General features: G+C 35.9%; 1 protein-coding gene across 4 annotated transcripts in view; it reads left to right on the top strand.

The window, feature by feature from the left end:
- Window positions 1-27,443, top strand: part of RADX (RPA1 related single stranded DNA binding protein, X-linked) — a 67,041-nt gene that overhangs the window by 14,155 nt on the left and 25,443 nt on the right. Inside the window, exons 4-11 of one of the 4 annotated variants that reach the window (XM_022566415.3) lie at window positions 5,896-6,004; window positions 6,205-6,296; window positions 6,404-6,526; window positions 9,560-9,664; window positions 11,027-11,191; window positions 12,377-12,537; window positions 13,298-13,470; window positions 25,605-25,678. In XM_022566415.3, coding sequence (XP_022422123.1) covers window positions 5,896-6,004; window positions 6,205-6,296; window positions 6,404-6,526; window positions 9,560-9,664; window positions 11,027-11,191; window positions 12,377-12,537; window positions 13,298-13,470; window positions 25,605-25,678 — 1,002 coding nt within the window. The remainder of the gene's footprint in view (window positions 1-5,895; window positions 6,005-6,204; window positions 6,297-6,403; window positions 6,527-9,559; window positions 9,665-11,026; window positions 11,192-12,376; window positions 12,538-13,297; window positions 13,471-25,604; window positions 25,679-27,443) is intronic. The other 3 variants (XM_089904233.1, XM_022566416.2, XM_089904234.1) reach the window with 3 other exon arrangements.

The raw sequence follows: 27,443 nt of genomic DNA, 5'->3' as shown, positions 1-27,443 counted from the left end.
AGTTGTGGCTTATGGGCTCTAGAGCGCAGGCTCAGTAGTTGCGGCACACGGGCTTACTTGCTCTGTGGCATGTGGGATCTTCCCGGACCAGGGCTTGAACCTGTGCCCCCTGCATTGGCAGGAGGATTCTTAACCACTGTACCACCAGGGAAGCCCAACAAACACAACTTTTAATGGGGAAAATTTAGAAACACTCCTTTTTTAAATGGGGAACATTGATGGTCTCCTATTACTATTTCTGTTTAATGTTGTATGGGCTCTCCTAGCCAATGTGAGAAGATAAAATCCATTAAAAGCATAAGAATTTTTTATTGAAATATAGTTGACATAGTGCTGTACAATACTATGTTAGTTTCAGGTGTCCTACATAGTGATTTGACATTTGCATACATTATGAAATGATCACCATGATAAGTCTAGTAACCATCTGTCCCCAAAGAAAGTTATTATAATGTTATTGACCATATTTCTTTTATTGTATATTACATTCCCTTGGCTTACTTGTTTTATAACTGGAGGTTTGTACCTCTTAATTCCCATCACCTATATCATCCCCCCTCCCCTGGCAACAGCCGGTTTATTGTGTATCTGTGAGTCTGTTTTTCATTTTGTTTGTTTGATTGTTTTGTTTTTAAGATTCCACATATAAGTAAGACCATATGGTATTTATCTTTCTCTGTCTGACTTATTTCACTTAGCATAATACCCTCTAGATCCATCCATGTTGTCGCAAAGGCAAGATTTCATTATTTTTAATGGCTGGGTAATATTCCATTGTATGTATATATAGACTACATTGTCTTTATCCATTCATCTATCAATGGACACTTAGGTTGCTTCCATATCTCGGCTATTGTAAATGACACTTCAGTGAACATTGGTGTGCATATACCTTTTCAAATTAGTGTTTTTGTTTTCCTCAGGTAAATACCCAGAAGTGAAATTTCTGGATCATATGGTAGTTCTATTTTTAATTTTTTGAGGAACCTCCATATTGTTTTCCATGGTGGCTGCCATCAATTTATAATCCCACCAACAGTGCACAGGGTTCCCTTTCCTCTACATCCTCTCCAACATTTGTTATTTGTTGTCTTCTTTGATGATAGCCATTCTGACAGGTGTGAGGTGGTAGCTCATTGTAGTTTTGATTTGCATTTCCCTAATGATTAGTGATGTTGTGCATCTTTTCATGTGTCTGTTGGCTATCTGTGTGTCTTCTGTGGAAAAAATGTCTATTCAAGTCCTCTGCCCATTTTTTAATTTGGTTGTTCTTTTTCTTTGATGTTTGTTGGAGTTCTTTATCTATTTTGGATATTAACCCCTTGTTGGATTATCATTTACAAATGTCTTCTCCCATTCAGTGAACTGTCTTTTCATTTTGTTGATAGCTTCCTTTGGCGTGCTAAAGTTTGATGTGGTCCCATTTATTTTTGCTTTTGTTTCCCTTGCCTGAGGAGACAGATCCAAAAATATATGCTAAGACCAACGTCAAGGAGCATACTGCCTCTGTTTTCTTTTAGAAGTTTTATGGTTTCAGGTCTTACATTTAAGTCTTTAATCCATTTTGAGTTTATTTTTGTATATGGTGTGAGAAAGTAGTCCAGTTTGATTCTTTTGCATATAGCTGTCCAGTTTTCCCAACATCATTTATTGAAGAGGCTATTTTTCCCCATTGTATATTCTTGCCTCCTTTGTCATAGATTAATTGACCTTATACGCATGGGTCACCAGGGCTATATGCTCTAGGAGTGCCCCCTCTGTGGGTTGTGTGAGCCCTCCTGTTGTAGTTGACTACTCTGGGCATGCTGGTAGGCGGGGCAGCCCCGGGGGGGTGTTGAGTGGGGCCATGGCTTGTGCCATCCTGCTGGTGGTTGGGGCTGGGTCACTACAGGATTGGCTGCTTGGTGTTGGGGGTGTCCCAGGACCTGTGCTGCTCAGCTGGTGGGTGGGTAAGCCCCTGGAGCTAATAGGCTAGAGGAAGGACTCCAAATTAGCATTTGTCAACACCAGTGTCCTCCTGGTAGGAGTTCCTCAAAATGGCTGCCACCAGCATCTGTGTCCCCAAGAGAGTCCCAGTTGCCTCCTGCCTTTCTAGGAGGTTCTTCAAAATTAGCAAGTGGGTCTGACCCAGTCTCCTTTAAAACTACTACCTACCTCTGTGCTGGAACTCAGAGTATGTGACATTTTGCATGTGCCCTTAAGAGTGGAATCTCTTGTTTCCTGTAGTCCTCTGGCTCTCCTGCACATAAGCCCTGCTGCTTTTCAAAGCCAGATGTTCTGGGGGCTCATCTTCCCAGCGCAGGACCCCCAGGCTGGGAAGCCCAGTGTGGGGGGCTCAGATGCCTTGTTCTTGGGGAGGACCTCTGTGGTTATGATTATCCTTCCTCTTAGTGGGTCACCGACCTGAGGGGGGTGCTTCCTGACTATATCACATCTCCACCCCTCCTACCTGACTCGTTGTGGCTTCTTCTTTATGTCTTTAGCTGTGGAAAATCTTTTCTGCTAGTCTTCAGGTCATTCTGTTAGGTAGTTTCTCTGTAAGTTGTACTTTTGGTGTGTCCACGAGAGGAGGTAAGTTCAGGGTCTTCCTACTCCACCATCTTGGCCACCCACCAAAGGCATAAGAATTTTAAAGAAAAACACAAAACTGTCATTATTCACAAATTAGATCTTCTACAAAGAAAATCCAAAATAACACAAAGTATTAAAAATAATAAGAAACCACAACGTGGTATCGCCTCACACTGGTCAGAATGGCTATCATCAAAAAGACTACAGATAATAAATGCTGGAGATGGTGTGGGGAAAAGGGAACCTTCCTGCACTGTTGGTGGGAATGTAAATTGGTGCAGCCATTATAGAGAACAGTATGGAGGTTCCTTAAAAATCTAAAAATAGTTAACCATATGATCCTGTAATCCCACTCCTGGGCATATATCTGGAAAAGACAAAAACCCTAATTCAAAAAGATACATGCACCCCAGTGTTCATATCACCACTATTTACAATAAGCAAGACATGGAAACAAGTACCCATCAACAGATGATTGGCTTAGATGTGGTATATGTATATATATATATATATATATATATGTATATGTGTATATATATATATATATATCTCAATACAATGGAATATTACTCAGCCATAAAAAAGAATGAAATATTGCCTTTTGCAGCATGGATGGACCTAGAGAATATTATACTTAGTGAAGACAGAGAAAGACAAATATTATATGATACCACTTATATGTAGAATCTAAAAAATAATACAAATGAATCTATTTACAAAACAGAGACAGATTTACAGACATAGAAAGCAAACTATGGTTACCAAAGTGGAAGGGAGGGGGGAAGGATCAATTAGGAAAAAGGGATTAATAGATACAAACTACTATACATAAAGTAGATAAGCAACAAAGATTTACTGTATAGCACAAGGAACTGTATTCAGTATCTTATAATAACCTATAATGGAAAATCTGAAATATATATAAATATATATTTAGAAATATATTTATAAATTAATATATGTATATATACTTTATATATATATAAATAAAGCTGAACCACTTTGCTGTATACCTGAAACTAACACAATATGGTAAATCAACTATACTTCAATAAAATTGAAAAAAATAGGGAATTCCCTGGCAGTCCAGTGGCTAGGACTATGCACTCTCACTGCCGAGGGCCCAGATTCAATCCCTGGTCGGGGAACTAAGTAAGATCCCACAAGCTGCATGGTGCAGCCAAAAAAAAAAAAAACAGAGAGAGAGAAAAAAATAAGATACTGGCAAAGCTAGCTGTAACAGCAATATACCGAAGTCAGTTGATTTTGTACACTCCAGTAACAAAGAGTTAGAAATTATAATTTTAAAAACATAATTTACCTTGTTAAAAATAACTATAAAGTATCTAGAAATAAATCTAACAGAAGATATGTAAGACCTATTTGGAGAATATTTTAATACTTTTCGAAAGACACTAAAGAGTCCCTAAATAAATGGAGAAATATCCCGTGTTCCCAGGCAGGAGGTTAGTCTCAGTTTCATAAGTATGTCAAGTCCCCCCCAAATTGATCTATAAATTTAGTGCTATTCCATCGGATTATTTTTTCTGGAACTGACAAACTGATTCTAAAATTTATATGGAAGCACATAATTATCAAGAATAGTTAAGACACCTCTGAAGAAAAAGAATAAGGGGCTGAAGAGAGAATGAGGACGTGTCCTACAAATATCAAGAATTGTTATAAAGTATAACCATGTAGTATTGGTATAGATATAGACAAACTGACCAGCAAGTCATAATACAAAGTCAAGAAACAGCCCTAGACGTATAAAATTTTGATATACAACAGATGTGCTGTGCAGATCATCAAGGAAGGAAGAGCCATTCAGTAAATAGTATTGAGACAATTGATTATATATGGGAAAAAAATGACATTATATCCCTAACTCATACCATATAAAAATAAATTTCAGGTATATCAAATACTTAAATGTGAAAGGCGAAACTTTTAGAAGAACTTATAGAAAGTATCTGTTTGACTTTGGGATAAGGAAGGATTTTTTGGATAGGACACAGAAATGGTAGCCATAAAAGAAAGATTAATAAACCTAACTATATTAAAATTAAGAACTTTTGTTCATCAAGAGACAGCCCCCCAAAATGAAAAAACAATCCAAAAACTGGGTGAAGGTATTTGCAATGGTATAATCAACAAGGGATTAGTATTCAACATATATAGAAAGAAGTAATACAAATAAATAAGAGAAAGACAATCCAGTAGAAAAATGGGCAAAAATATGAACAGGTATTTCACAGAAGAGGATGCATGAATGAACCATAGGTTTATGAAATGTTGTTGAACATAATTAGTAATAAGGGAAGTGCAAAATAAAACCACAGCGAATTGTCATTTTCTGTCATTAGACTGACAAAAACTAAGAAATTTAGGGATTTCCCTGGCGGTCCAGTGGTTAAGACTATGCACTTCCACTGTAGGGGACACAGGTTCAATCCCTGGTCAGGAAACTAAGATTCCGCATGCCACGTGGTGAGGCCAAAAAAAAAAAATTTTTAATAGTACCAAAATTTGGAGAGGATGTGGCTCAGTGGGAATTCTTGCACATCACTGCTGGAACTGTTAATAGTTTAAATAAATATTTAATATTCAGTAAATATTAGTAAATATTTATTAATAAATAAATAATAAATACTACTTTAGGATAGTTTGAAATTATCCTACAGGGTGGAACATTTGCATATTTTACAATCCAGGGTTTCCCTCCTGGATATAATACCTTAGAAAGCTTTTGCCTGTGTGTACAAGGAGATATGTAGAAAAAGCTCATAGTGACCATGTTTGTAACAACAAAAGCTGGAAATAATCCAGACGTCCAGCAATACAATAAAGAGTAAATAAAATTGTAGTATATCAACACTCTGGAACGTTATTCAGCAGTAGAAATGAGAAAAAAATTGCTACATGCAGCTGCATGGATGAATTTTAGGACCATAAAGTTAAGTGAAAAAAGTAGCCCTAGAATACTGCATTATGGTAAAATTCCATTCATTTAAAGTTCAAAAACAAAGAAATTCAAACAGTATACTATTTGGGCAAGAACACATAAGTGATAAAAAAAACCCTCTTTTTTAAATTAAGTATATGATGAAACACAAAATTTAAGGTATGGTTAACCTTTAGTTGGCGAGATAAGTGGATGTGATAATGTCGGAATAGGTAGAAGAAAGCTATTGATAATGATCTAGTTGTTAGGTTTAGTGGTGGGCTCAAAAGTGTTCAATCTATTTTTGCTGTGTGATTTATATGCATATATTATTTTATATGTATTAAATATCATACTAAAGTAATATATTTGTTTTTCAGAAATCTGCCTGAACCTTCGAAATCCTCCAACTAATATAATTATCATTCCAGAAAAGCAGGTGAAACCAGAATGGAGATTGCCAAAATTAAACCACCGTTTTGTCACAAGGTAAAATAGCTTCTTGTAAAATATCTCAAATATTAATTTTTAATGTTAGTTACTGAAACAATGTATTGTAATTTGCTTGGAATCTACCCAGAATTATGCTGTAACAGTTAGATAGATGTGCATTTTCACAGTCATATTTGCAGAACGCTTTTTCACTGTTTAAAAATACAATATCTATTTAATAATTTTGCTTTTTTTAGATCCGAACTGGATGATATGCCAGAAAATAGTATCTGTGATGTTATTGGCATTTTAGTTTTTGTAGGAAGAGTCCAGCGGTCAAAAAAGAAGGGTAAGCTTTTGATATTGAAAGTCATAAAAAGTATTTCAGTGAATAATTCTGTGTTCATATGTGCATAATCAGTTACCTTCATTTATTCTAACATTCTATCCATATAGAAAGCCGTGAAGATTTTTGGTCATATCGCTGGATTCACATTGCTGATGGGACTTCCAAAAAACCATTTATAGTGGAACTGTTTTCTACATCTCAGCCAGAAGTCTTTGAAAATATTTACCCAAGTACTCAGTTTCAATATTTTTATCATTTTATTTTTGGAAGTGGGGGCATTGACTTAAAAAAATGATAGAGGTATACTGACTTACTTACAGAATGCCATGATATTGAGTTAGCAAATTCAAGCAGTCTGATAGCATGTTTAAGTTTTTTCTATATTAATATTATAATTGGTATTAACAGATATTAACCACCTTCTGGTTTTCTATTCAGAATTAATTTGGGATTTAAACTAGTTTTTCAGAAAACAGGTGCTCTTATCAATTCCCATTTTTAGCATTTTAGACATAAAACCTTAAAATTCGGTGAAACTAAAACATAGATAGTCCGTTTCCTTTGTATCCATTTGGAAATTGACTTAGTAGACCCCATTAAACACAATGAAGGCTTTACTAATGTAGAATTAAGTAGTAGAGGATTGGGATACTGTGTAATTAAATAATGGCAGTGGTAAGTATGATGTCATTTGAGTATGGAATTAATATTAGGTTGGTGGTGTTAAACCAGCTGGTCAATATTTTACTTAATTTGGTGTTGATTTTTTCCACTACTTTTATTTATTTGAAGACATTTTAAGTATGTCCTATTATGTGTTTTATATAACAAGTTAGTCTTTAGATCTACTATGATAAGGATAAAAGTATATCTAATACTTTTTAACAACTTCAGTGAATTTTTCCTTATTTGAATTTGTAACATAAAGCTATTTTAGGTATTGGTGTGCTATTTTCCTATTTTCCAAATGATTATGTGAATAAAATACTGATTGTTAAGTGCTTGCCAACATTGGAGAAATTCCCAATCTTGACTACATGTATTTTTTTTAATGAGCAACAAGATAGAAATTGTAGAATATCAGGAGACCTAGAGACCATATACAGGGCTGTTCTGCTACCCCTTTATTTTCTGTTGTAAAACAGTATTACACACCATTCGGATATTACCTCATTAGAATCCACCCTCTGCTTGTGAGATTAAATTTTTTAAATATATATGAGTAGAACTGAACATCACTCAAAATGTCATTGGAGGAGAGGGCAGAAAGAGAGTTTTGGTCAAAACCAAGGCATGGGCTTCCAAGGTAAGGGGGGCCATGACCTTTCATATAACTTCTCTCAGGTTACAGATGATTGGTAGTGATGATCCCTGATAACAATTTAGATGGGCTTTAGGGCCAGGTCCCTCTCTCTTTGTAGCCACTTTAAACAACAAACTGACACAGGTTTTGGATAACGATTTTTCACAGAAATGTTGCCATCCATGCACATTCTATTGTGAAAATGTGAAATATATCTTTTAAGAAAGGTTTGTATGGACCTTGGTGAGATTTACTCTAGTACAATAGTTGACAACAATCACAATTCATTTTCATCTTTTGACCAAGAGTGAAGGAAAAAAATCATAAAATAAATGGTGAGTATTAAGGGGGCTTCAGGCCTATGAAGGGGAACATGACCAAGGGTCTTCTGGAATAATACCAAAATCCTTTGGTAGTAGGGCATCTTGTTTATTTTTGACTAAGAAAAGTGAAGAACTAAGGGGAAGTAATTTTGAACGTTTACTATATACCAGTTGCTCATAGATATTATCTCATTTTGTACTCCCAGTTACCTTTTAAACAGGTGATGTTTTTACAAATTTACGGGTGAGGAAACAAAGGTCCAGAGGGTTGTCAAACAGCCAGAAGGTGGTAGGTCCAAATATCTGATTTTTAACAACCATGAAATTAGAATTAGAAGTATTCTTATATCAACGTCTTTAATCATGAATACTTTGTACAGTTTTTGAATTAAAGGAAAAGTGATATAAATCAAGAGAATTATTCTTGGTCATTTGAACAGATTTTCTTTATTTTCATTGCTACAAAATAAAGAACTAGTAAATGTGAGATACAGGAAACGAATTTATAGATATTATCATGCTCTAGGGAAATATTTATTCTCAAATGAGAGCTTACTGTTGACATGAAATTACGAGTATTTATATTTATTTCTTTATTTCCTAATTTTTTTTTTTTTTTTTTTTTTTTTTTTTTTTTTTGCGGTACACGGGCCTCTCACTGTTGTGGCCTCTCCTGTTGTGGAGCACAGGCTCCGGACGCGCAGGCTCAGTGGCCATGGCCCACGGGCCCAGCCGCTCCACGGCATGTGGGATCTTCCCGGACCGGGGCACGAACCCGTGTCCTCTGCATCGGCAGGCTGACTCTCAACCACTGTGCCACCAGGAAAGCCCTATTTCCTAATTTGAAGACCGTAAATGTTTTGGCGTGCAGTGAGTTAAAATTTTTAAAATATTGTTGGATAAGTAAACTTTACCTAAATAACCTGATAGTTGAAAGCAGTTGATAGCTTTTGAAAGTAGCTGGTCTGAAGACATTATAATCTCATTTTCAGGAATTCTTTTTAGTCTATCCAGTTGGTTAGCAAGGCAAACAGAAAATAATAGGTGGTATAAGCCCTGTCCTTGAGACTTAAAGTCTAATTAAGATATACACAAGTAAAACACTCGCATAAGCAAATTCAAATTAATATTGTGTAGCCCTATCTGATGGAAGGAGTCAGAGTAATTCAGGGATCAATGTTAGATTGGGTTAATCAGTGGAAGCATCATGGAGGAACTCAACTTTTTTCTCTGTAGGAAATAACTATTCACATTCCGTTGTGTGGCCAATTAGAAAGACTCTTGCAGTCTTCAACTGTCCAGCAAGCAGTGACTTCAGTTAGGTGCGGCCGTTGTACTTTCTAAAGGAAAAGTTAAGTGTTAGATCCTTTATTTAAAGGAAATGATTAAGTGTTAGATCTTTGTTGCTCCAAGTGTGGTCAAAGGACTGGCAGCACTAGTATCACCCAGGAGCTCATTAGCGGTGGAAAATCTCAGGCCCTACACTAAAACTACTTTAATCTGAATTTGCATTTTAACAATTGTCCTAGGTGATTCCTCAGTTCATTAAACTTTGAGAAGCACTCTGTTAGATCCTGATCTTGGTATTCCCATTTGAAATGCAGAAATAATTTCATAAGTGTTTTCATTTTCTACAGTGGCACACTTCACGTGTACACAGTTGAAAGTTGTCAGAAATGACACTCAAGTACCTGAACTGCTTTACCTTACTACTACAAATGAGAGTCGCATGTTTATTACTGGTGAGCAAGTTCTTTGTATATACTTTATTGGAAATCTAATGTATTTTCTCTTCATTAAATTAACTTTTCTATTATAAGATTCAACCACAAGATAGCTTTATTTTGAACTCCTTTCTCACTATAAGAATGGTTTAAGAAAGAATATTTAGCCTATGAAATCTATTGCTTCCAGATTATTTACAGTTAGAGCAATGATTTTGTGACTTACTGAAGAATTTTGTTTATGTCCTTTGGTTAACTTTAATTCCTGCTTGACATAAGAAGTTAGATAACCATAAATTGCTTCATAGATTGAAGACTGTTGGGCCCTGTATCACAATATGGATTCAATTAACAACAGTTTTTAAATATTAAATAAAACAAAAATGTGCATTCAATTTTGGTCCCCAGATCTCGCATTTTACTTATATAGCAAGAAAATTCTCACTACTTATCTACAAATACACTATTTTTCTCTATTCCCTTGGATAAGGGGGACAAAATAATAAAGATAAAAGTTTTCAGATGAGTGAGGGAGTACTATGGAATGATGTATTTACTAGAATGCTACCATGTTGGTAATTAGGAAATTCGTCAAAAGAAGAGTCCTAGGGCTTCCCTGGTGGCGCAGTGGTTGAGAGTCCGCCTGCCGATGCAGGGGACACAGGTTTGTGCCCCAGTCTGGGGGGATCCCACGTGCCGCGGAGCGGCTGGGCCCTTGAGCAGCTGGGCCCGTGGGCCATGGCCGCTGAGCCTGCACGTCCGGAGCCTGTTGCTCCGCAACAGGAGAGGCCACAGCAGTGAGAGGCCCGCGTATCGCAAAAAGAAAGAAGAGTCCTAGGAAGGATGTAACACATATCTTTGTCCATACCTCATTTTATAAATATGAATACTATCAGATCTAATATATACTAATAATAACAGATGTGAATGACACTTTTAAGTATGTTTCAAAAACATGAACTTAAATGTTGAGCTATATTCATAGGCAATTTAGTTAATACATGATGTCATACCTTCAGGTTAAAACATAATCAATTTTCTAAGAAGATGCTAACCAGTTGGATAGTTAGCAAAAGCCAGACTATTAGTTTTCTTTTTCTTCTGGCTTTTCAGTGTCCTGTAGACAGTTACAGTTTAGTCCACGTAAACTAATATGTCTGATTTCCTTATTGACTTAGGATTCGTTAACTGATAATTTTCATATGCATATTCAGTATAATTATCTGCTACATAGTGAATAAGTTAACTTCTTGGTGCTATAAGAATGATTTTATATTAAACTGTTTTTATACCCAAAAAAGTCCAGATGGTTTATTACAGTGAGTTGTCTTTTTTTTTTTTATTCCTCATATTTTTGCACTTTACCCTTCCTGCAAGAAGGTCATAGAGGCCAGCCGTATACCAACGATACCAAGGTAAAAAACTTTATTCAGTGGATTAAAACAAAGACCAGTTCTGGGGAATTGAAGAACACTGTTATTGGTGGATATTACCCCTATCCACCAGTGCCAGAAACATTTTCGAAGTATAATATTTCTGTTAAAGGTACTGATGTAATTGCTAGTCCCTTATATGTTTATATGTGATATGTATGGTATATGCCATATCAGTTAGTCATCTTTAATGGGAGTGAGCCAAAGTGTAGCAACACTCACTGGTAATAATTTGATCTTTATCAAGATCTAAAAACATATGTCATGACCATAAAGGTTAATATTTTGATTTTATTAGACTGCAAGAAAAGAAGGAGTCTAAATAGACTATGACTAAATGGAGGTAATATCTTGATTTAAGGTCATTGAGATCAAACCTGAGTTGGTAGATCCCAACTCCTATAACACTACTTAGACTAAAGATATCAGAGGAGACACTGGACAATTTGATACCAAGGTACTGACAACTGTATTAGACCACTCTTGTGGAATGATATATAGACATCTCTTGGTGTCCGCAGGGCATTGGTTCAAGGAGCCCCCATGGATACCAAAATCTGCAGATGCTCGAGTCCCTTATATAAAATGGCTCAGTACAATGAATACAGTAGGCCCTTTATATCTGCAGGTTTGCAAAACCTGTGGATATGGAGAGCCAACTGTGTATTGGATATAACACAATTGAGCTCTACCTTTAAATAAAAATGATACCAAAATCAATGAGATTCAGAATAAGTATTAATGAGAGGCCTAACATTATTTTAGTAGAATTAAGATATGACAGTTGAAAACTTTAACATAAGTATATTATTTTTGAAAAGCTATGGAATAATGCATGGTTTTGGAAAAAAGAGAAACTTTGAACTACTGATCTATCATCATCTAAATATTGACACCCTCCTGTACTTCATAATGCCAGCAATATGTAGTATATGCTGTAAATAGCATATAGAATACAGAAAATATTAAACAAAATATGTGTTTCTATGCAGTGGCTAGGCAACACTTTATAGTTTGAAGTATGATATATAAATTACGTTCAATTTGTAAAATTTCTGTTTCAAATTAAGATGTCAGACTAGAAGGCTGTATCACAATTTAACTGACAAATGTGTTTTGCCAATTTTACCGAAATTACATAAGGGGTTGCCAAATATAAACACAAAATCTCACATATTTAAGTTATGTAGCAAGTTTATAATTTTCATGTTGTGAAATTACATTGCAAATCTAATTGTTATTTTTGTCATTTCAGTTCTTTAAAACTTACAGTTTCCTTGAAATTACTCTTTTGCAGTTGAGTTGTTCTTCACAGCTATAAGTGAAGTGAGGAAGGAGATTGAAGACTTGCAGTATAGGGAACAAAAGCGCATTGCAATTCAGGGGATAATTACTGTTATAAAGTATGTCCCCTATAGCGGTGCAACTGAAAGTGCCTCAGCATCTGAAACACTACGGGTATGGTGCCAGAGAATTAATAGTATATCTCTGAAAGCACTGTGTTTATAATCACAACTGGTATCTTGTAAATATCATTCAGAACTCACATGTATTAACTCTTAATGATGTAAACCTAAAAGGAAAAAAAATGATTTTTAGTTTGTTTCCTTTTTATGTCATTTATTTTGGAGCAGTCTGGGCTGCCCTCAAAACTTGGTATCTTGTTTTTGTTTTCTGTGTAATATGAGCCTATCATGATTGTCTTTATTTAAATTTCCAGGTGGTATATATGATTATGATTTTTTCCTTCCTTTTGTCTAGGCCAAAGTTATAGGCACACTCCCACCAGAAGTTTTTAGCTCTATTGTCAGTTTGACAGTTCTACCCAGGTTCTATAAGAGGTAGCAATGACTCTTGTAGGATAAATGCTACAGAAGAGGCCACTTCAAGAATCTAGGCAAAATCAAGACAAATAAGTTAATTTTTTCCATGAGCTTATCTTTTTAAAAGTTATTTCTAAGATTACTGTTCTTACGGAAATAAGCATCTAATCCAACTTTACAGTTATATTAATATAAGGACTTTTATCTTATTAAAATATTTTAATAGCAGATGGATTAAGATAAATCAACTTTATAAAAGCATTGTTACGATTGCAAAGTTTTGTCACAACTCTTAAGTTATGAAAAATGGGTAAACTAAAATTATAGAGTCTTTTAAGAGAGAAATAATTTTTGTGAATCAGTTTTAAACGTTTTCTTCAAATTTTTGGTTTTAGAATGCTAACCGACGCTCAACATCCCAAGCAGCTAGAAGAGAAAGTCAAAGTCAAGAAAGAGATGGAGAACCTAGAGATAATGGTCCTGTGAGTTCTCAGTGTTGTCATACTACATCTGCAAGTTTGAGCCCTCCCAAGAAAAAAAGAGCTCTACAAGGGCCATGTGCCAAACAGTAAGTCATTTGTATTAAGTATATACATGGCATATACTTTTTCATTTGTTTCTATCCTGTAAAATGAGCAATTCTACTAGAAGTTGTATTAGTTTTCTAGGGCTGCCAAAGTCCAAGACCAAGATATAGGCAGGGTGGGTTCCCTCTGAGTGCTATGAGGAAGAATCTGTTCCATGCATTTCCCCTAGCTTCTAGTGGTTTAGTGGCAATCTTTAGCATTCCTTGGCTAATGGAAGTATCACCCCGATCTCTGCCTTCATCTTCACATGGCATTCTCCCTGTGTGTGTACGTGTCCAAATTTTTCTTTAAGGACACCAGCCATACTGGATTAGGGACCCACTCTGGAGTACTGGTCTACTTTAGTATGAACTCATCTAAACCAAATAAAGTCATATTCTTAGGGTCACTGAAGATGTAATTGGTTACATATTGGTAGTCACAGTGATATTTGGTGGGGACATAATTCAATCCATAACAATCTACCCTCTAAAAATTCATGTCCTTCTCACATGTAAAATACATTCATCCCATCACAACATCCCCAGAAGTCTTAATCTACACCAACATCAACTCTTAAGTCCTAAATATCATATAAATCATGTATGGATGGGATGCAGGGTAATTGATCCTGGGGCAAAATCTTTTCCATCTGTGAACCTATGAAACTAGACATGTTTCATTCTATCCAAAATACAATGGTGGGACAGACATAGGACAGGTATTCCCATTTCAAAAGGGAGAAACTGGAAATAAGGGGGTTATGGGTCACACAAACCTTGTTGAAACCTAATGAGGCAAATTCCATTTGGCATTAAGGCCCCAGAATTATCCTCCCTGGCAGAATACTGTGTCCTCTGGGCCCACTGGAATGGCAGCCCCACCCCCATGGCACTGAGTGGTGGTCTTGCACTCTGGAACTGGGAAGGTGGCCCTGGCTTCTAGAATTGAGGAGCTGTCCCTGCCCTCTAGAACTGAGGAAATGGCCTCACCCTCAGAGTCATTTTTCCCTTTTCTTGAAGGATAATACTTGATCACAGCTGGATATCTCTAGCAGCTCATTTCCTGACTGTAGAATCCCAGAAATTCGATGGAATTGCATTCCTTCGTTTCTTCCCACCCGTGTTTCTTTCAGTCAGAGCTAACAGCATGCCTGCTGAGATGGTTGACTGGATCCACAAATCACAGTCTCTTGGGCAAATGGTTATCTAGCAATGCCCTTAGTGTTCTTTCCAAAGCAAGCTTTCTTATGTTTTGCAACATGGATGGGCTTAGAATTTTCCAAGTATTGAAATTCTGGTTCTTTTTTTCTTAACAATTCCCTTTTCAACTTTTCTCTCCCCTCTCATATGTTACTATAAGCAGCAAGGAGAAACCAGGCTGTGCCTTCAATACTTTGCTTAGAAATCCAGTTTCCAATAACACATTCCTTATTTCTGTCTGAGACCTCACCAGAAGCACCTTTTACATTCATATATCTAGTTCTGTTCATGACGATGAGTGTATTCTCTAAGACTGCAGAAACTTTCTCTACAGCTCTTTTCTTTCTGAGCCCTCAACAGATTCTCCTTCAAAATCCATATTTCTACCAACATTCTCTTCAAGGCTATCTAGGTTTTTTCTGTTACGCACCTCAAAACTCTTCCAGCCTGCACTTAATACCCAATTCCAAGCCACTTCCACGTTTTTATGTATTTGTTACAGCAGCACACCACTTCCTGGTACCAAAATCTATTAATTTTCTAGGGCTGATATAACAAAGTACCAGAAACTGTTTGGCTTATACTATAGAAATTTGTCTCACAGCTTTGTAAGCCCAAAATCAAGATGTCAGCAGGGTGGATTCCTTTTGAGGGCTGTGAGGAAGAATCTGCCCCATGCCTCACCCTTAGCATCTGGTGGTTTGCTAGCCATCTTTGGCTTTCCTTGGCTTGTAGAAACATCACTCCAATCTGTATCTGTGTCCAAATTTCCCCTTTTGATAAGGACATCAGTCATGTTGGACTAGGGGCCCACCCTAATCCAACATGACCTCATCTTAACTAATTACATCTTCAGTGACCCTATATCTAAATAAGGTCACATTCCGAGTTACTGGTGGTTAGGACTTCAACATGAATTTTGAGGAGACACAGTTCAACCCATAACAGAAGCTCTCTTATCTGCCATGCTCAGCATGGACTAATTGAATGTGAGTTTAAAATGGGGAATTACAAAAAAATAAACATTCTTTGCCTCTCTTTTTTTTTATTCTACGGATAAGAGAGATCATACAGTATTTATCTTTATTTATTCCACTTAGCATAATAACCTCAGGGTCCATCCATGTTGTCACAAATGACAAGATTTCATCTTTTATATGGCTGAGGAGTATTCCACTGTATATATCACATCTTTATCCATCCATCTGTTGATGGGCACTCAGGTTGTTTCCATATCTTGGCTACTGCAAATAATGCTGCTGAGAATATAGGGGTGCATATATCTTTCCAAATTAGTGTTTTTGTATTCTTTGGATAAACACCCAGAAGTGAGATAGCTGGATCATATGGTAGTACTGTTAATTTTTTGAGGAATCTCCATACTGTTTTCCATAGTGCCTGCACCAATTTACATTCTGACCAATAATGTAGGAGTGTTCCCTTTTCTCCACATCCTCACCAACACTTGTTATTTGTTGTCTTTTTGATAATAGCCATTCTGACAGGTGTGAAGGTGTGAGGTGATATCTCACTGTGGTTTTCATTTGCATTTCCCTGATAATTAGTGATGTTGAACATCTTTTCATGTACCTGTTGGCCATCTGTATGTTTTCTTTGGAAAAATGTCTATTCAGGTCCTCTGCCCATTTTGTAATCGGATTGTTTGGTTTTTTGAGGCTGAGTTGTATTAGTTTTTTAATATATTTTGGATATTAACCCTTTATGGGATATGTGATTTGCAAATATCTTCTCTCATTTGGTAGGTTGTCTTTTCATTTTATTAATGGTTTCCTTTGCTGTGCAGAAGCTTTTTAGTTTGATGTAGTCCCATTTGTGTTTATTTTTGGTTTTGTTTCCCTTCCCTGAGGAGACCTACCTAGAAAGATAATGCTAAGACCGATGTCAAAGAACATACTGCCAATGTCGTCTTCTAGGAGTTTTATGGTCTCAGGGCCTACATTCAATTAATTTACCCATTTTGAGTTGATTTTTGTGTATGGTGTGAGATTATGGTCCATTTTCATTTTTATGCATGTGGCTGTCCAGTTTTCCCAACACCATTTATTGAAGAGATTCCTTCCCCCACTGTATGTACTTTTGCTCCTTTGTTATAAATTAATTGTTCATTTACGTATGAGTTTATTTCTGATATCTCAATTCTATTTCATTGATTTATGTATCAGTTTTTCTGCAAATACCATGCCGTTTTGATTATTATAGCTGTGTAATATAGTTTGAAATCAGGAAGTATGATACCTCCAGCTTTGTTCTTTTTTCTCATGATTGCTTTGGTTATTTGCGGTCTGTTTTGGTTCCAAATAAATTTTAGAATTCTTTGTTCTATTTCTGTGAAAAATGCCTTTGGGATTTTGATAGGGATGGCAGTGAATCTGTAAATTGCTTTAGGTGATATGGACATTTAAAATTAGGAAGTGTTCCCTCCTCTTCAATTTTTTGGAAGAGTTTGAGAAGGATAGGTATTAAATCCTCTTTGAATGTTTGGTAGAATTCACCTGTGAAGCTCTCTGGTCCTGGACTTTTGTTTTGGGGGGAGGTTTTTGATTACTGTTTCAATCACTTTACTAGTGATCAGTCTATTCAGATTTTCTGTTTCTTCTTGATTCAGTCTTGGAAGGTTGTATGATTCTAAGAACTTGTCCATTTCTTCTGGGTTGTTCAATTTGTTGGCATATAACTGTTTTGTAATATTCTCTTATAAGCCTTAGTATTTCTGTGGTATCTGTTGTTATTTCTCCTCTGCCATTTTTTTTAAAAAAATTATTTTTATTTATTTTGGCTGCCTTGGGTCTTCATTGCTGTGTGCAGGCTTCCTCTAGTTGCAGCAAGCGGGGGCTACTCTTCATTGCAGTGCACGGGCTTCTCGTTGCGGTGGCTTCTCTTGTTGCAGAGCACGGGCTCTAGAGCGCAGGCTCAGTAGTTGTGGCGTGCGGGCTTAGTTGCTCCACGGCATGTGGGATCTTCCCTGACCAGGGATCAAACCCATGTCCCCTGCACTGGCAGGTGGATTCTTAACCACTGCGTCACCAGGGAAGTCCCTCCTCTTCCATTTTTGATTTTATTTATCAGAGTCTTCTCTTTTTTTCTTAGTCTTGCCAAAGGTTTCTCAATTTTGTTTATCTTTTCAGAGAACTGGCTCTGTTGGATTGATCTTTTCTATTGTTTTTTGTTTTTAGTCTCTATTTCATTTATTTCTGTTCTGATCTTTATTACTTCCTTCCATTTACTGACTTTGGGCTTCATTTGTTCTTCTTTTTATACTTCCTCTAGATGTAAGATTAAATTATTTATTTGGTATTTTTCTTATTTCTTGAGGTAAGCCTGTATTGCTGTAAACTTCCATCTTAGTACCACATTTTTTTTTTTTTTTTTTTTTTTTTTTTTTGCAGTACACGGGCCTCTCACTGTTATGGCCTCTCCCATTGTGGAGCACAGGCTCCGGACGCGCAGGCTCAGCAGCCATGGCTCACAGGCCCAGTCGCTCCGCGGCATGTGGGACCCTCCTGGACCGGGGCATGAACCCACGTCCCCTGCATCGGTAGGCAGACTATCAACCACTGCTCCACCAGGGAAGCCCTTAGTACCACTTTTGCTGCATCCCTTAGATTTTGCTTTGTTGAATTTTCATTTGGATTTGTTGTCAGGTATTTTTTGATTTCTCCTTTGATTTCATCACTGACCCAATAGTTGTTCATTAGCATGTTGTTCAGTGTCCACACATTTGCGATTTTTTTTTAGCTTTCTTCTTGTAGTTGGTTTCTAGTTTCATACTATTTTGATCAGAAAAGGTACTTTCAAAAAGATATAATTTCAAATCTTTTAAAATTTATTGAGAGTTGTTTTGGGTTCCAATATATGGTCTGTCCTTGAGAAAGTTTCCCATGCACTTGAGAAAAATGTGTTTTCTGCAGCATTTGGATGGAATGTTCTATACAAATCTATCAAATCCATCTGGTCTGATATTTCAGTTAAGGCTACTGTTTCCTTGTTGACTTTCTGTCTGAACGATCTACCCATTGATGTTAAGTGGGATGTTAAAGTTCCCTACTATTATTGTGTTGTCAATTTCTCCTTTTAAATCTGTTGATAATTGCTTTCTGTATTCTGGTGGTCCTAAAGTTAGGTGCATATATATTAATCACTGTTATGTGTTCTTGATGAATTGTCCACTTTATCATTATATACTGTCCATTGTCTATTGTTACCTTTTTTGCCTTGAAGTCTATTTTGTCTGATGTGAGTGTGGCTATACCTGCTTTCTTTTGGCTGCAATTTGCTTGAAGCATCATCTTCCATTCCTTCACTTTGAGTTTATGTTTGTCCTTAGAGCCAAGATGAGTCTCCTGGAGGCAGCATATAATTGTGTCTTGTTTTTTAATCCATCCAACCACTCTATCTTTTGCCTCGTGAATTCAATCCATTTACATTTAGGATGATTATTGATAGATGAGGGCTTAGTACTGCCATTTATTCTTTTGTTTTCTGGTTGCTCTATATCTCCATTGTTTCTTTTTCCTTGTATTTCAATCTACCATTTTGGTTTGGTGGTTTTCTCTGATGTTTTTCTCAGTTTCCTCTTTTTTTATGTTTTGTGTCTCTGCTTTAGATTTATGTTTTATGTATTAGGTTTGTGTACAACATCTCATAGATAAAATAGTTCCTTTTCTGCTGATAGCATCTTATCTTCATTTACCTATATAAGTTACATCCTTTTCCTCATCCCTGTTCATGTTTTTGTTTCTCAAATTACCCCTCTTTATGTTGTGAGTTTGTTACCAAATTGAAGTAGCTATAGTTATGTTTTCTTCTTTTTTCCTCTTTAACATTTATGCTATAATAAAATGTTAAAAAAAAAACCTACTCTGGGGACTTCCCTGGTAGTCCAGTGGTTAAGACTCTGCACTCCCAACACAGGGGACACGGGTTCAATCCCTGGTCGGGGAGCTAGGATCCCACATGCTGTGAGACATGGCCTAAAAAATTTTAAAAAACAAAAACAAAAAGCCTATTCTGATATAGAGTTACAGTTTTCTGATTCTGTCTATTTATTACCTTATTCAAAGTTTTGTGTCCTTTTTTGCCTTTTTGTTTCTGGTAGAAGAGTTCCTTTCAACATTTCTCATAAGGCAGATCTAGTGTTAATGAGCTCCCTCGGCTTTGTTTGGGAAACTCTTTATTTCTCCTTCATATCTGAATGATAACTTTGCTGGATAGAGTATTCTTGGGTGACAGTTTTTATCTTTCAGTATTTTGAGAATTTCATTCGACTCCCTCCACTGACCTGTGGAGTTTCTGCTAAGAAATCTGCTGATAGCCTAATGTGGGTTCCTTTGTGGATTACCATCCTTTTCCCCCTGCCTTTAAATTCTTTCTGTGTCATTGACTTTTGGCAGTTTTAGTATAAGGGGTCTTGGAGAAGGTCTTTTTTGCATTGAGGCAATTAGGTTTTCTCTTAGCTTCATGGACTTGTATATCCACTTCCTTCCCCAGACTTGGGAAATTCTCAGCTATTATTTCTTTAAATAAACTCTCTGCTCCCTTCTCCCACTCTTCTTCTGGGATGTCCATTACCCTACTATTGCCCTTCCTAAAAGGGTCAGCTAGCTCTCGTAGAATTTACTCATTTAAAAAAATATATTTTAATTCTCTTTCCTCTTCTCCTTGTATCATTTCTATATTTCTGTCTTCAAGCTCACTAATTCTCTCTTGCATGTGGTCTGCTCTATTTCCACTGCTTTGTAATGCATTCTTCAACTCATTTACTGAGTTCTTCAGCTCCAGAATTTCTGATTGGCTTGTTTTAGTTTCAGTCTCTTTGGTAAAGTATTCCTTTTGTTCATTAATTTTATTCCTGAACTCATTGAACTTTCTGAGTTTTCTTGTAACTCATTGAGTTTTATAATAGCCATTTTGAATTTTCTATCAGTTATATCACAATATTCTGTGATTTTCAGTTTGGTTTCTGGAGAATTGTCATTTTCTTTTTGTGGTGTTACTGTGGTTCTTCATGGTGCTTGATGAGTTGTTCCTCTGCTAGCTCATTTCAACTGGCAAACACCTTTCTTCTTAGGTAAAGCTTTTTTTTTTCTTGTTTCTAACAATTCAACAGGTTAGGCCCTTCTTTTATCTTCCAGTAGGTGGTGCTATACCACAAGTTTTTGGTTTCTCTTACCTGAGCTGCCTCTAGTTATGTTTGACAGTCAGCACTTTCCACTTTCTACCGCCTCCATCAGAGGTATCAGCCAGTGCCCTAGTTGTCACTGCTTATGCCTCCAGTGTCGTTGGTGCCATGCTGCTGCTGGTGTGGCTGGTGTCACTGCCTGGTGCACCAGGATGGTGGACAATTCTGCCATGTTTAGGACCTCCTGAGTTGCAGGCACTCCCACTGCAGAATGGGGGATAGCTCAGGTGGCACAGGAACCTCTGCTGTGTTCAGTATTGTCAGGTTTGAGGACTCTGCCGCTGTAAGCAGGGGGCGAGGAGAGAGAGTCATGGGTACCTCCACAGCTGGAGAGACAGGGTCCCAGACCCTACTGCCACTGCTGCCCAGTTATCTGTGGCTGTGGGCACCACTGCAGCCAGGCCAGAGCTGTATTCACCACCTCCCCTGTCGCTACTGAGTTTTCTGGGACTGCAGGTTCAATTGCCATGGCTGGGGGACCAGAACTGCAGGTACCACCTCCACTGTTCCCCAAGTTCCACCTCCTCTGTGTGTTCTAGTCCACCCACCTTTAGGTGTATGGATATGTGGGATTCTCCAGTGTCCTGGTGTGTTGGGCAGAGGCACTTTTGTTGAGTCGTGGATGTTTTACTGATAGTAGATAGAAGGAGAGAGACAAAGAGAGCGTCTCCCTTTGCCATGATGCTGATATCACTCTCCATTCACTTTTAATGGAGTTAATGATACAGATGGTCCCCAACTTATGATGGTTCAACTTATGATTTTTCAACTTTACAATGATGCGAAAGCGATACACATTCAGTAGAAACCATACTTTAAATTCCGAATTTTGATCTTTTCCCAGGCTAGTGATATGCAGTACTATACTCTCTTGTGATGTGGGGCAGTGACAGTGAGCCACAGCTCCCAGTCAGTCATGCGATCACAAGGGTAAACAACTGATACACTTACAATCATTCTGTACCCAGACAACCATTCTGTTTTTCACTTTCGATACAGTATTCAATAAATTACATGAGATATGCAACACTTTATTATAACATTGGCTTTGTGTTCGGTGATTTTGCCACACTGTAGGCTATTTTTGTAAGTGTTCTGAGCACGTTTAAGGTAGGCGAGGCTAAGCTATGATGTTTGATAGGTTAAGTGAATTAAATTCATTCTCAAATTACGGTATTTTCAACTTATGGTGGGTTTATTGGGATTTAACCCCATCATAAGTTGAAGAAGATATGTATTTGGAGCTTATATCAATTTTTATACTATTTGCTTAATCAAATAGTTTTAATTATTCAATTTCCCCTCTTTTAATTTGATAGGTATGTATTCTTCAGTGGTCACGCTATAAATTACAACCTGAACACTTGACTTATTGCAGTTAAATACAAATTATTTTACCATTTCCTGATAATGCTAGATCCTTAGAACACTTCAATTCCATTTGTCTCCATTTTCATTATTTTTGCCTTGTATTTTAATTCTACATATATTTTAAATTCTGTAGGACATTATTAGTATTGTTTTTCTTATACAGTTAACTTTCAGCTATATTTAACCACATTGTTTTTGGTTCTCTTCATTCCTACTTGTATTTTCATACTTCTCTCTGGGATCGTTTTCCTTCTGACTGAAGAATTCCTCTCAGCATTTATTTCAGTACAGCTTGCTGATGATATATTCTCTCTTTCTGTTTGTTTAAAAGCATCTTTATTTCACCTTTAGTTCTAAAAGGATATTTTCACTAGGTTGCACATTTTTTTTAATGTCTTATTGTACTGTTTTATTGCTTTCATTGTTTCTATTAAGAATCAGGTTAATGTCTTCTAATTGCTCCTTCAAGGATGTTGCGTCCTTTTTCTCTGAGTGCTTTTAAGATTTTCTCTTTGATTTTCAACTGTTTAAATATGATGTGCCAAGGAGTGGTTTTCTTTGTTTTATACTACTGAACTTCTTGAATCTGTGTATTGATATCTTTCATCAGTTTCGGAAAACCATCTGCCATTATCTCTTCAAATATATTTTCTTCCTCATTATTTCCTCTCTTTCCATGATTCCTATTTCACATATGTTAGCACTTCTAACTGTGACCAACAAGTTTCTTACACTGCATTCTTTTTTATTCATATACATATTTCATTTTTGTCTTTGATTCCATGTTTCAGTTTGGACCTGTCACTCCGTTTACTTTTTCACTATGTCCAATCTGCTATTAAACCTATCAGTTAGGTTCATTGAGCTCTTGTTGGGTTTCCAACCCAATTAGCTATACTGTGATTCATTTCTAATGCTAACTACCCAGACTTAACATCAGACTCTTAAGGGCTTAGTCCTCCACGAGACTGACCTTACTTCAGATGCTAGCCACAGTTCAGCTGGTCCCCAGGCCACCCTCACTTCCAACCAAGTGGCTACAAATTCAGGAGTTCCCATGTCCCCCTCAGAGTCAATAGCTTACTAGAATGATGCAAAGAACTCAGAAAAACACTATACTTACAATCACAATTTTATTGTAAAGAATACAGATCAGGAATAGCCAAATGGAGACACATAGAGAAAGGTCCGAGAGGGAACATGGAGCTTCTATGCCCTCTCCTTGTGGAATCTGGGCATGTTACTCTGTTGGCACATCATTGTATTTTAAATCCTGGCTTGCTGACTCCAATATCTGTATTACCTGTTGGTCGGCTTCCATTTGTACAATTTATGATAGTAATAAATATGACCATTTAAGAGGTTGTATCAAAGAACATTTTAATCCAAATGGTAGATAGTGAACCGTGGTGCTCTATGTTAGATAGTAAAATGTAGTCAAAATACATCAACTCATTCAAAAGTTAGCACTGAGAAATAAAATATAACAATGGGACATTAAATCTTACTCTTTGCATTCTGTTGGTAATATTTACTCCATAAAGATAGAAAATGAACCATACCAGGTTTATCTGAATCCTTAAAAATCGTTATCAGTGTCTCCTTCTAAGAAAAGTAGAAGGTATTATAGGAAAGACTACAATAATATTAACTATAATACTCTTATATAGATGAGGGCATGGCATACTATACAATCTATATGACTTTTATCTAAGGTCAATAAGTTGGTGAAAAGGGAAAAGTTAGAGTACAGCTTATTGCCTCTGACAGTTTTTATAATATTCGGCCACTATCCATCATATGTAATGTCATTGTCTCTTCTTTTAGCCGTCTTTTCCCTTTTTTTCCTCAGGTATCCTTTTATTTCTTATATTTTCATTTTTCATCTCTTTTTTTTTCAGTTTCCTCATTTGATACCTGTAGACATTGTATACATCCACTTCTGTTATGAAGCCCCTAACCTTTAAGACACTTAAGGCATACAAATGAATGACTGTATATTCCAGTAAAAATTCCCTAAGCCACTTTAAAAAAATTCTATACAATATAATGATGCTGTTAGAGTTTGGAAAACGATTTCTTCTAATTTATTTCAGATAAAAAATCACTTTATAACACCATATATTTAAAAGTATATACATACTGTTTAATCTCAAAATACATGGAATTTAACTATTTTTTTATTTAAATATCTCTCAGAGTTGATGTTTCAGTTTACTAATTTCTAGAAATACCATTTTTCATTACTCAGAAAAAAAGTTAAAATTACAACTATAAAATGTGTTTTTATTTGCTGGAGTTTTATATTGAAATGGATGCAGTCTTCATTCATGAAAGCTAGTTCTTTGTATTCATTAATAACTCATTAGTAAAATAAAGAATACTATAAGAGACAAATCTATTGATAAAATAAGTTGAGCAATATTATGTGGCATTCTACAACATGACACTTCTGTTTTGCTTTATGCTTTTAGTTTTGGGAATACAACAAAAGAAAATGCTCATCATAGAAATATACTGAAAATTTATAAGAAGGAAGTCTTTATTATAAGTGCAAGCTTCTCTCCTCAGCTTCAAAATAAGATGCTTCCCTTTTCACTTTTTTTTTCAGTTCAATAAACAGTTATTGAGTGGATATTCTGTGGAGATACAAAAAAATAAAGTCTATATTTTTGTAGAACCTGGTAGAAGAGACAGATTGAAAAACCAGTAATTTTAATACAGTGTGATGAATGCTATGATAAAGTTTATTCATGGTGCTATGACAGCATATACAAGGATCAGTGAGCCTTGACTAGAGATCAAGGTTGGCTTCTTATAGGAAATAATGCCTGAGCTAAATGTTGAAAGAGGCAGAAGAGTTAACTTGGAAAAGGAAAAGGAGCATAGGGTTTTTCCTGGCTGAAAGAAAAACACGAAGGTTTGAACCAGTATGAGGCTTATAGAAAACTCTGAAATGAAGTTGGAGAGTTAGGCCAAATAGTTTTCCAGAATATTTGAACAAAGCAAAGATGAAAATAGGCCATTGGACAAATTTTTAAATTCCTATCATAGGGAATGAAATATATATCCATCTTTAGTTGACATTTAATAAAGTTGAATACTTTCTTTTGTGTAACACTCCTAAAGAGAACATTTAAATCTGTTGCAGTATTTGAATTATGTTAGTATGGATATTTGTTTATAATTTGAATGTGTTTTCCTTAAATTCCTAATGCATTACGTTAAGAAACTAAACCTATAAATTTTCTAAATGTATTGAATTAGAATAAACTCTGAATGGAACCAATTAGTTTTTCCCATTCAAGTCTCTTTTTATAACTATTTGTTAACTATTTGTTATCTTTTTAAAAATCTTTTGTAGAATTCCTGTGCCTCAGCCAGAAACTTCTGCACAAAGAAAAGGAAGTAAACCAGACATGCCAATCACCTTCCAACGTATGTTGCTTTGACGATGATGATGATGATGATTTATAAAGTCTTTATGGAACACTGTTATATACAGATTGCTGTTTGATTTGATTCTGCATTTTTGGGTCATACCTGCCACTAGCATAATATAAGTACTTGTATTAAACTATATGTAGCTAGTTATTTTTGTTTCTATTTTTATTTAGCTTAAGTCCTTGTCAAAAGTACTGGTCCCAAATTTAGAACAATTTGGTATCATCACCAAAGTGCAAGTAAATATAAATAAACTTGTTTATATTAAGCACTTATTAAGTTGTTTCTTTGGTAGTACATCTCTTCAAATGTACTATTTTGAATTAACAGAAGAATACTAAAGTAGGAAGTTTAATTTTTATTTGACAATAAATATAGGTAAAGCTTAAAAGATAGTTGTAGTTCCTTTCTTTGCTGTTAGGTTGACTGGTTTGAATATTTGGGTTCATTTCTGAAGTGATTTCATGACACAATTTAGTTCTGGTAGGGTATCTTTAGAGTGGTTTTGTTTAAATCAGATGTTATAAGGGGTCATCTCTCTAGACTTTTTAGCACTTTAGATCCTTCTTGCTTTTTGAGTTACTCTTATTTGGGGATTGACTTCTAGTCAGTCTGACAGATTAAGAACCCACAAAGGTCCCGGGTTTCAGCACCAAAAAAAGAAAAGAACCCACAAAGGGATCTGGACTATACCCCCCAAAAAAATAAAAGATAGAAAATAAGGGGAATATCATTATAATATAAATATATAACCAAGCTGAAAGCAAGAGTGAAAAATCCCTAAGTGGCAGAAACAAAAGAATTTAAATTTAGTGGTGAGTAGGAACTAAAACTAAAACTGCTCTTGGGCATTTCAGAACTAGATAGAGGCCTAAATGATCATAGGCTGAGGTGTAATAACGACATGGAAAAGAGAGTCCAGACCACAGGCCTCTTACATGTGAAGTAGAACTAATATAAAGTTGGAAGGTTATTAAGGTCCAGATAAATTATTCCCATCAGCATGGGGAAGTATCAAGGAGCTTCCTGTATTCCCTGGGCAATGGGTAGGAAAAATTGAATTGACTTAGTACCCACTGAATTGAATTAGAACCCTTATTAAACATCAAATTCTATTCCATTGGTCTATATGTATGTCCCTATGCCAGTATCACAATGTTTTGATTACTGTAGCTTTGTATCAAGTTTTGAAATTGGGGTGTATGAGTCCTCCAACGTTGTTCTTCTTGTTCAAGATTGCTTTAGCATTCGGGACTCCTTGTAATTCCATATGAATTTAAGGATCCATTTTACCATTTTTGCAAAATAGGCTTTTGAGATTTTGATAGGGATTGCATTGAGTCTGCAGATTGTTTTGGATAGTATTGACATCTTAATAATATTAACTCTTCTAGTCCATGAACATGGGATTTCTTTCTGTTCATTTTTAGACATTCTTTAATTTATTTCAACAATGTTTTGTAGTGTTCAGTACACAAGTCATTCACCTCTTGCTTAAAGTTATTCCTAGGTATTTTATTCTTTTAGATGCTATTATATTTAGAATAGGTTTCTTAATTTCCTTTTGAATCTCTTATTATTGGTCTGTGGAGATTTTTTTTTCTTTTTTAGTGAGTTTAGGTAATTTCTTTGCTTTTAGGAATTTGTTTCATCTAGGTTTTCTAATTTGTTGGTATATGATTGTTCATAGTGTTCTATTATTATCATTTTTATTTCTGTAATAAATCACATTTTCATTTCTGCATTTAGTTTTTGTGTC

The sequence above is a fragment of the Delphinapterus leucas genome, chromosome X (assembly GCF_059928025.1).
Source record: "Delphinapterus leucas isolate spDelLeu-1000000601 "Yukka" chromosome X, BTC_Dleu_Yukka2, whole genome shotgun sequence".
Lineage (NCBI taxonomy): Eukaryota > Metazoa > Chordata > Mammalia > Artiodactyla > Monodontidae > Delphinapterus > Delphinapterus leucas.
Note: the sequence above shows the minus strand (reverse complement) of the source record. Positions and strands in the feature narration are given on the sequence as shown.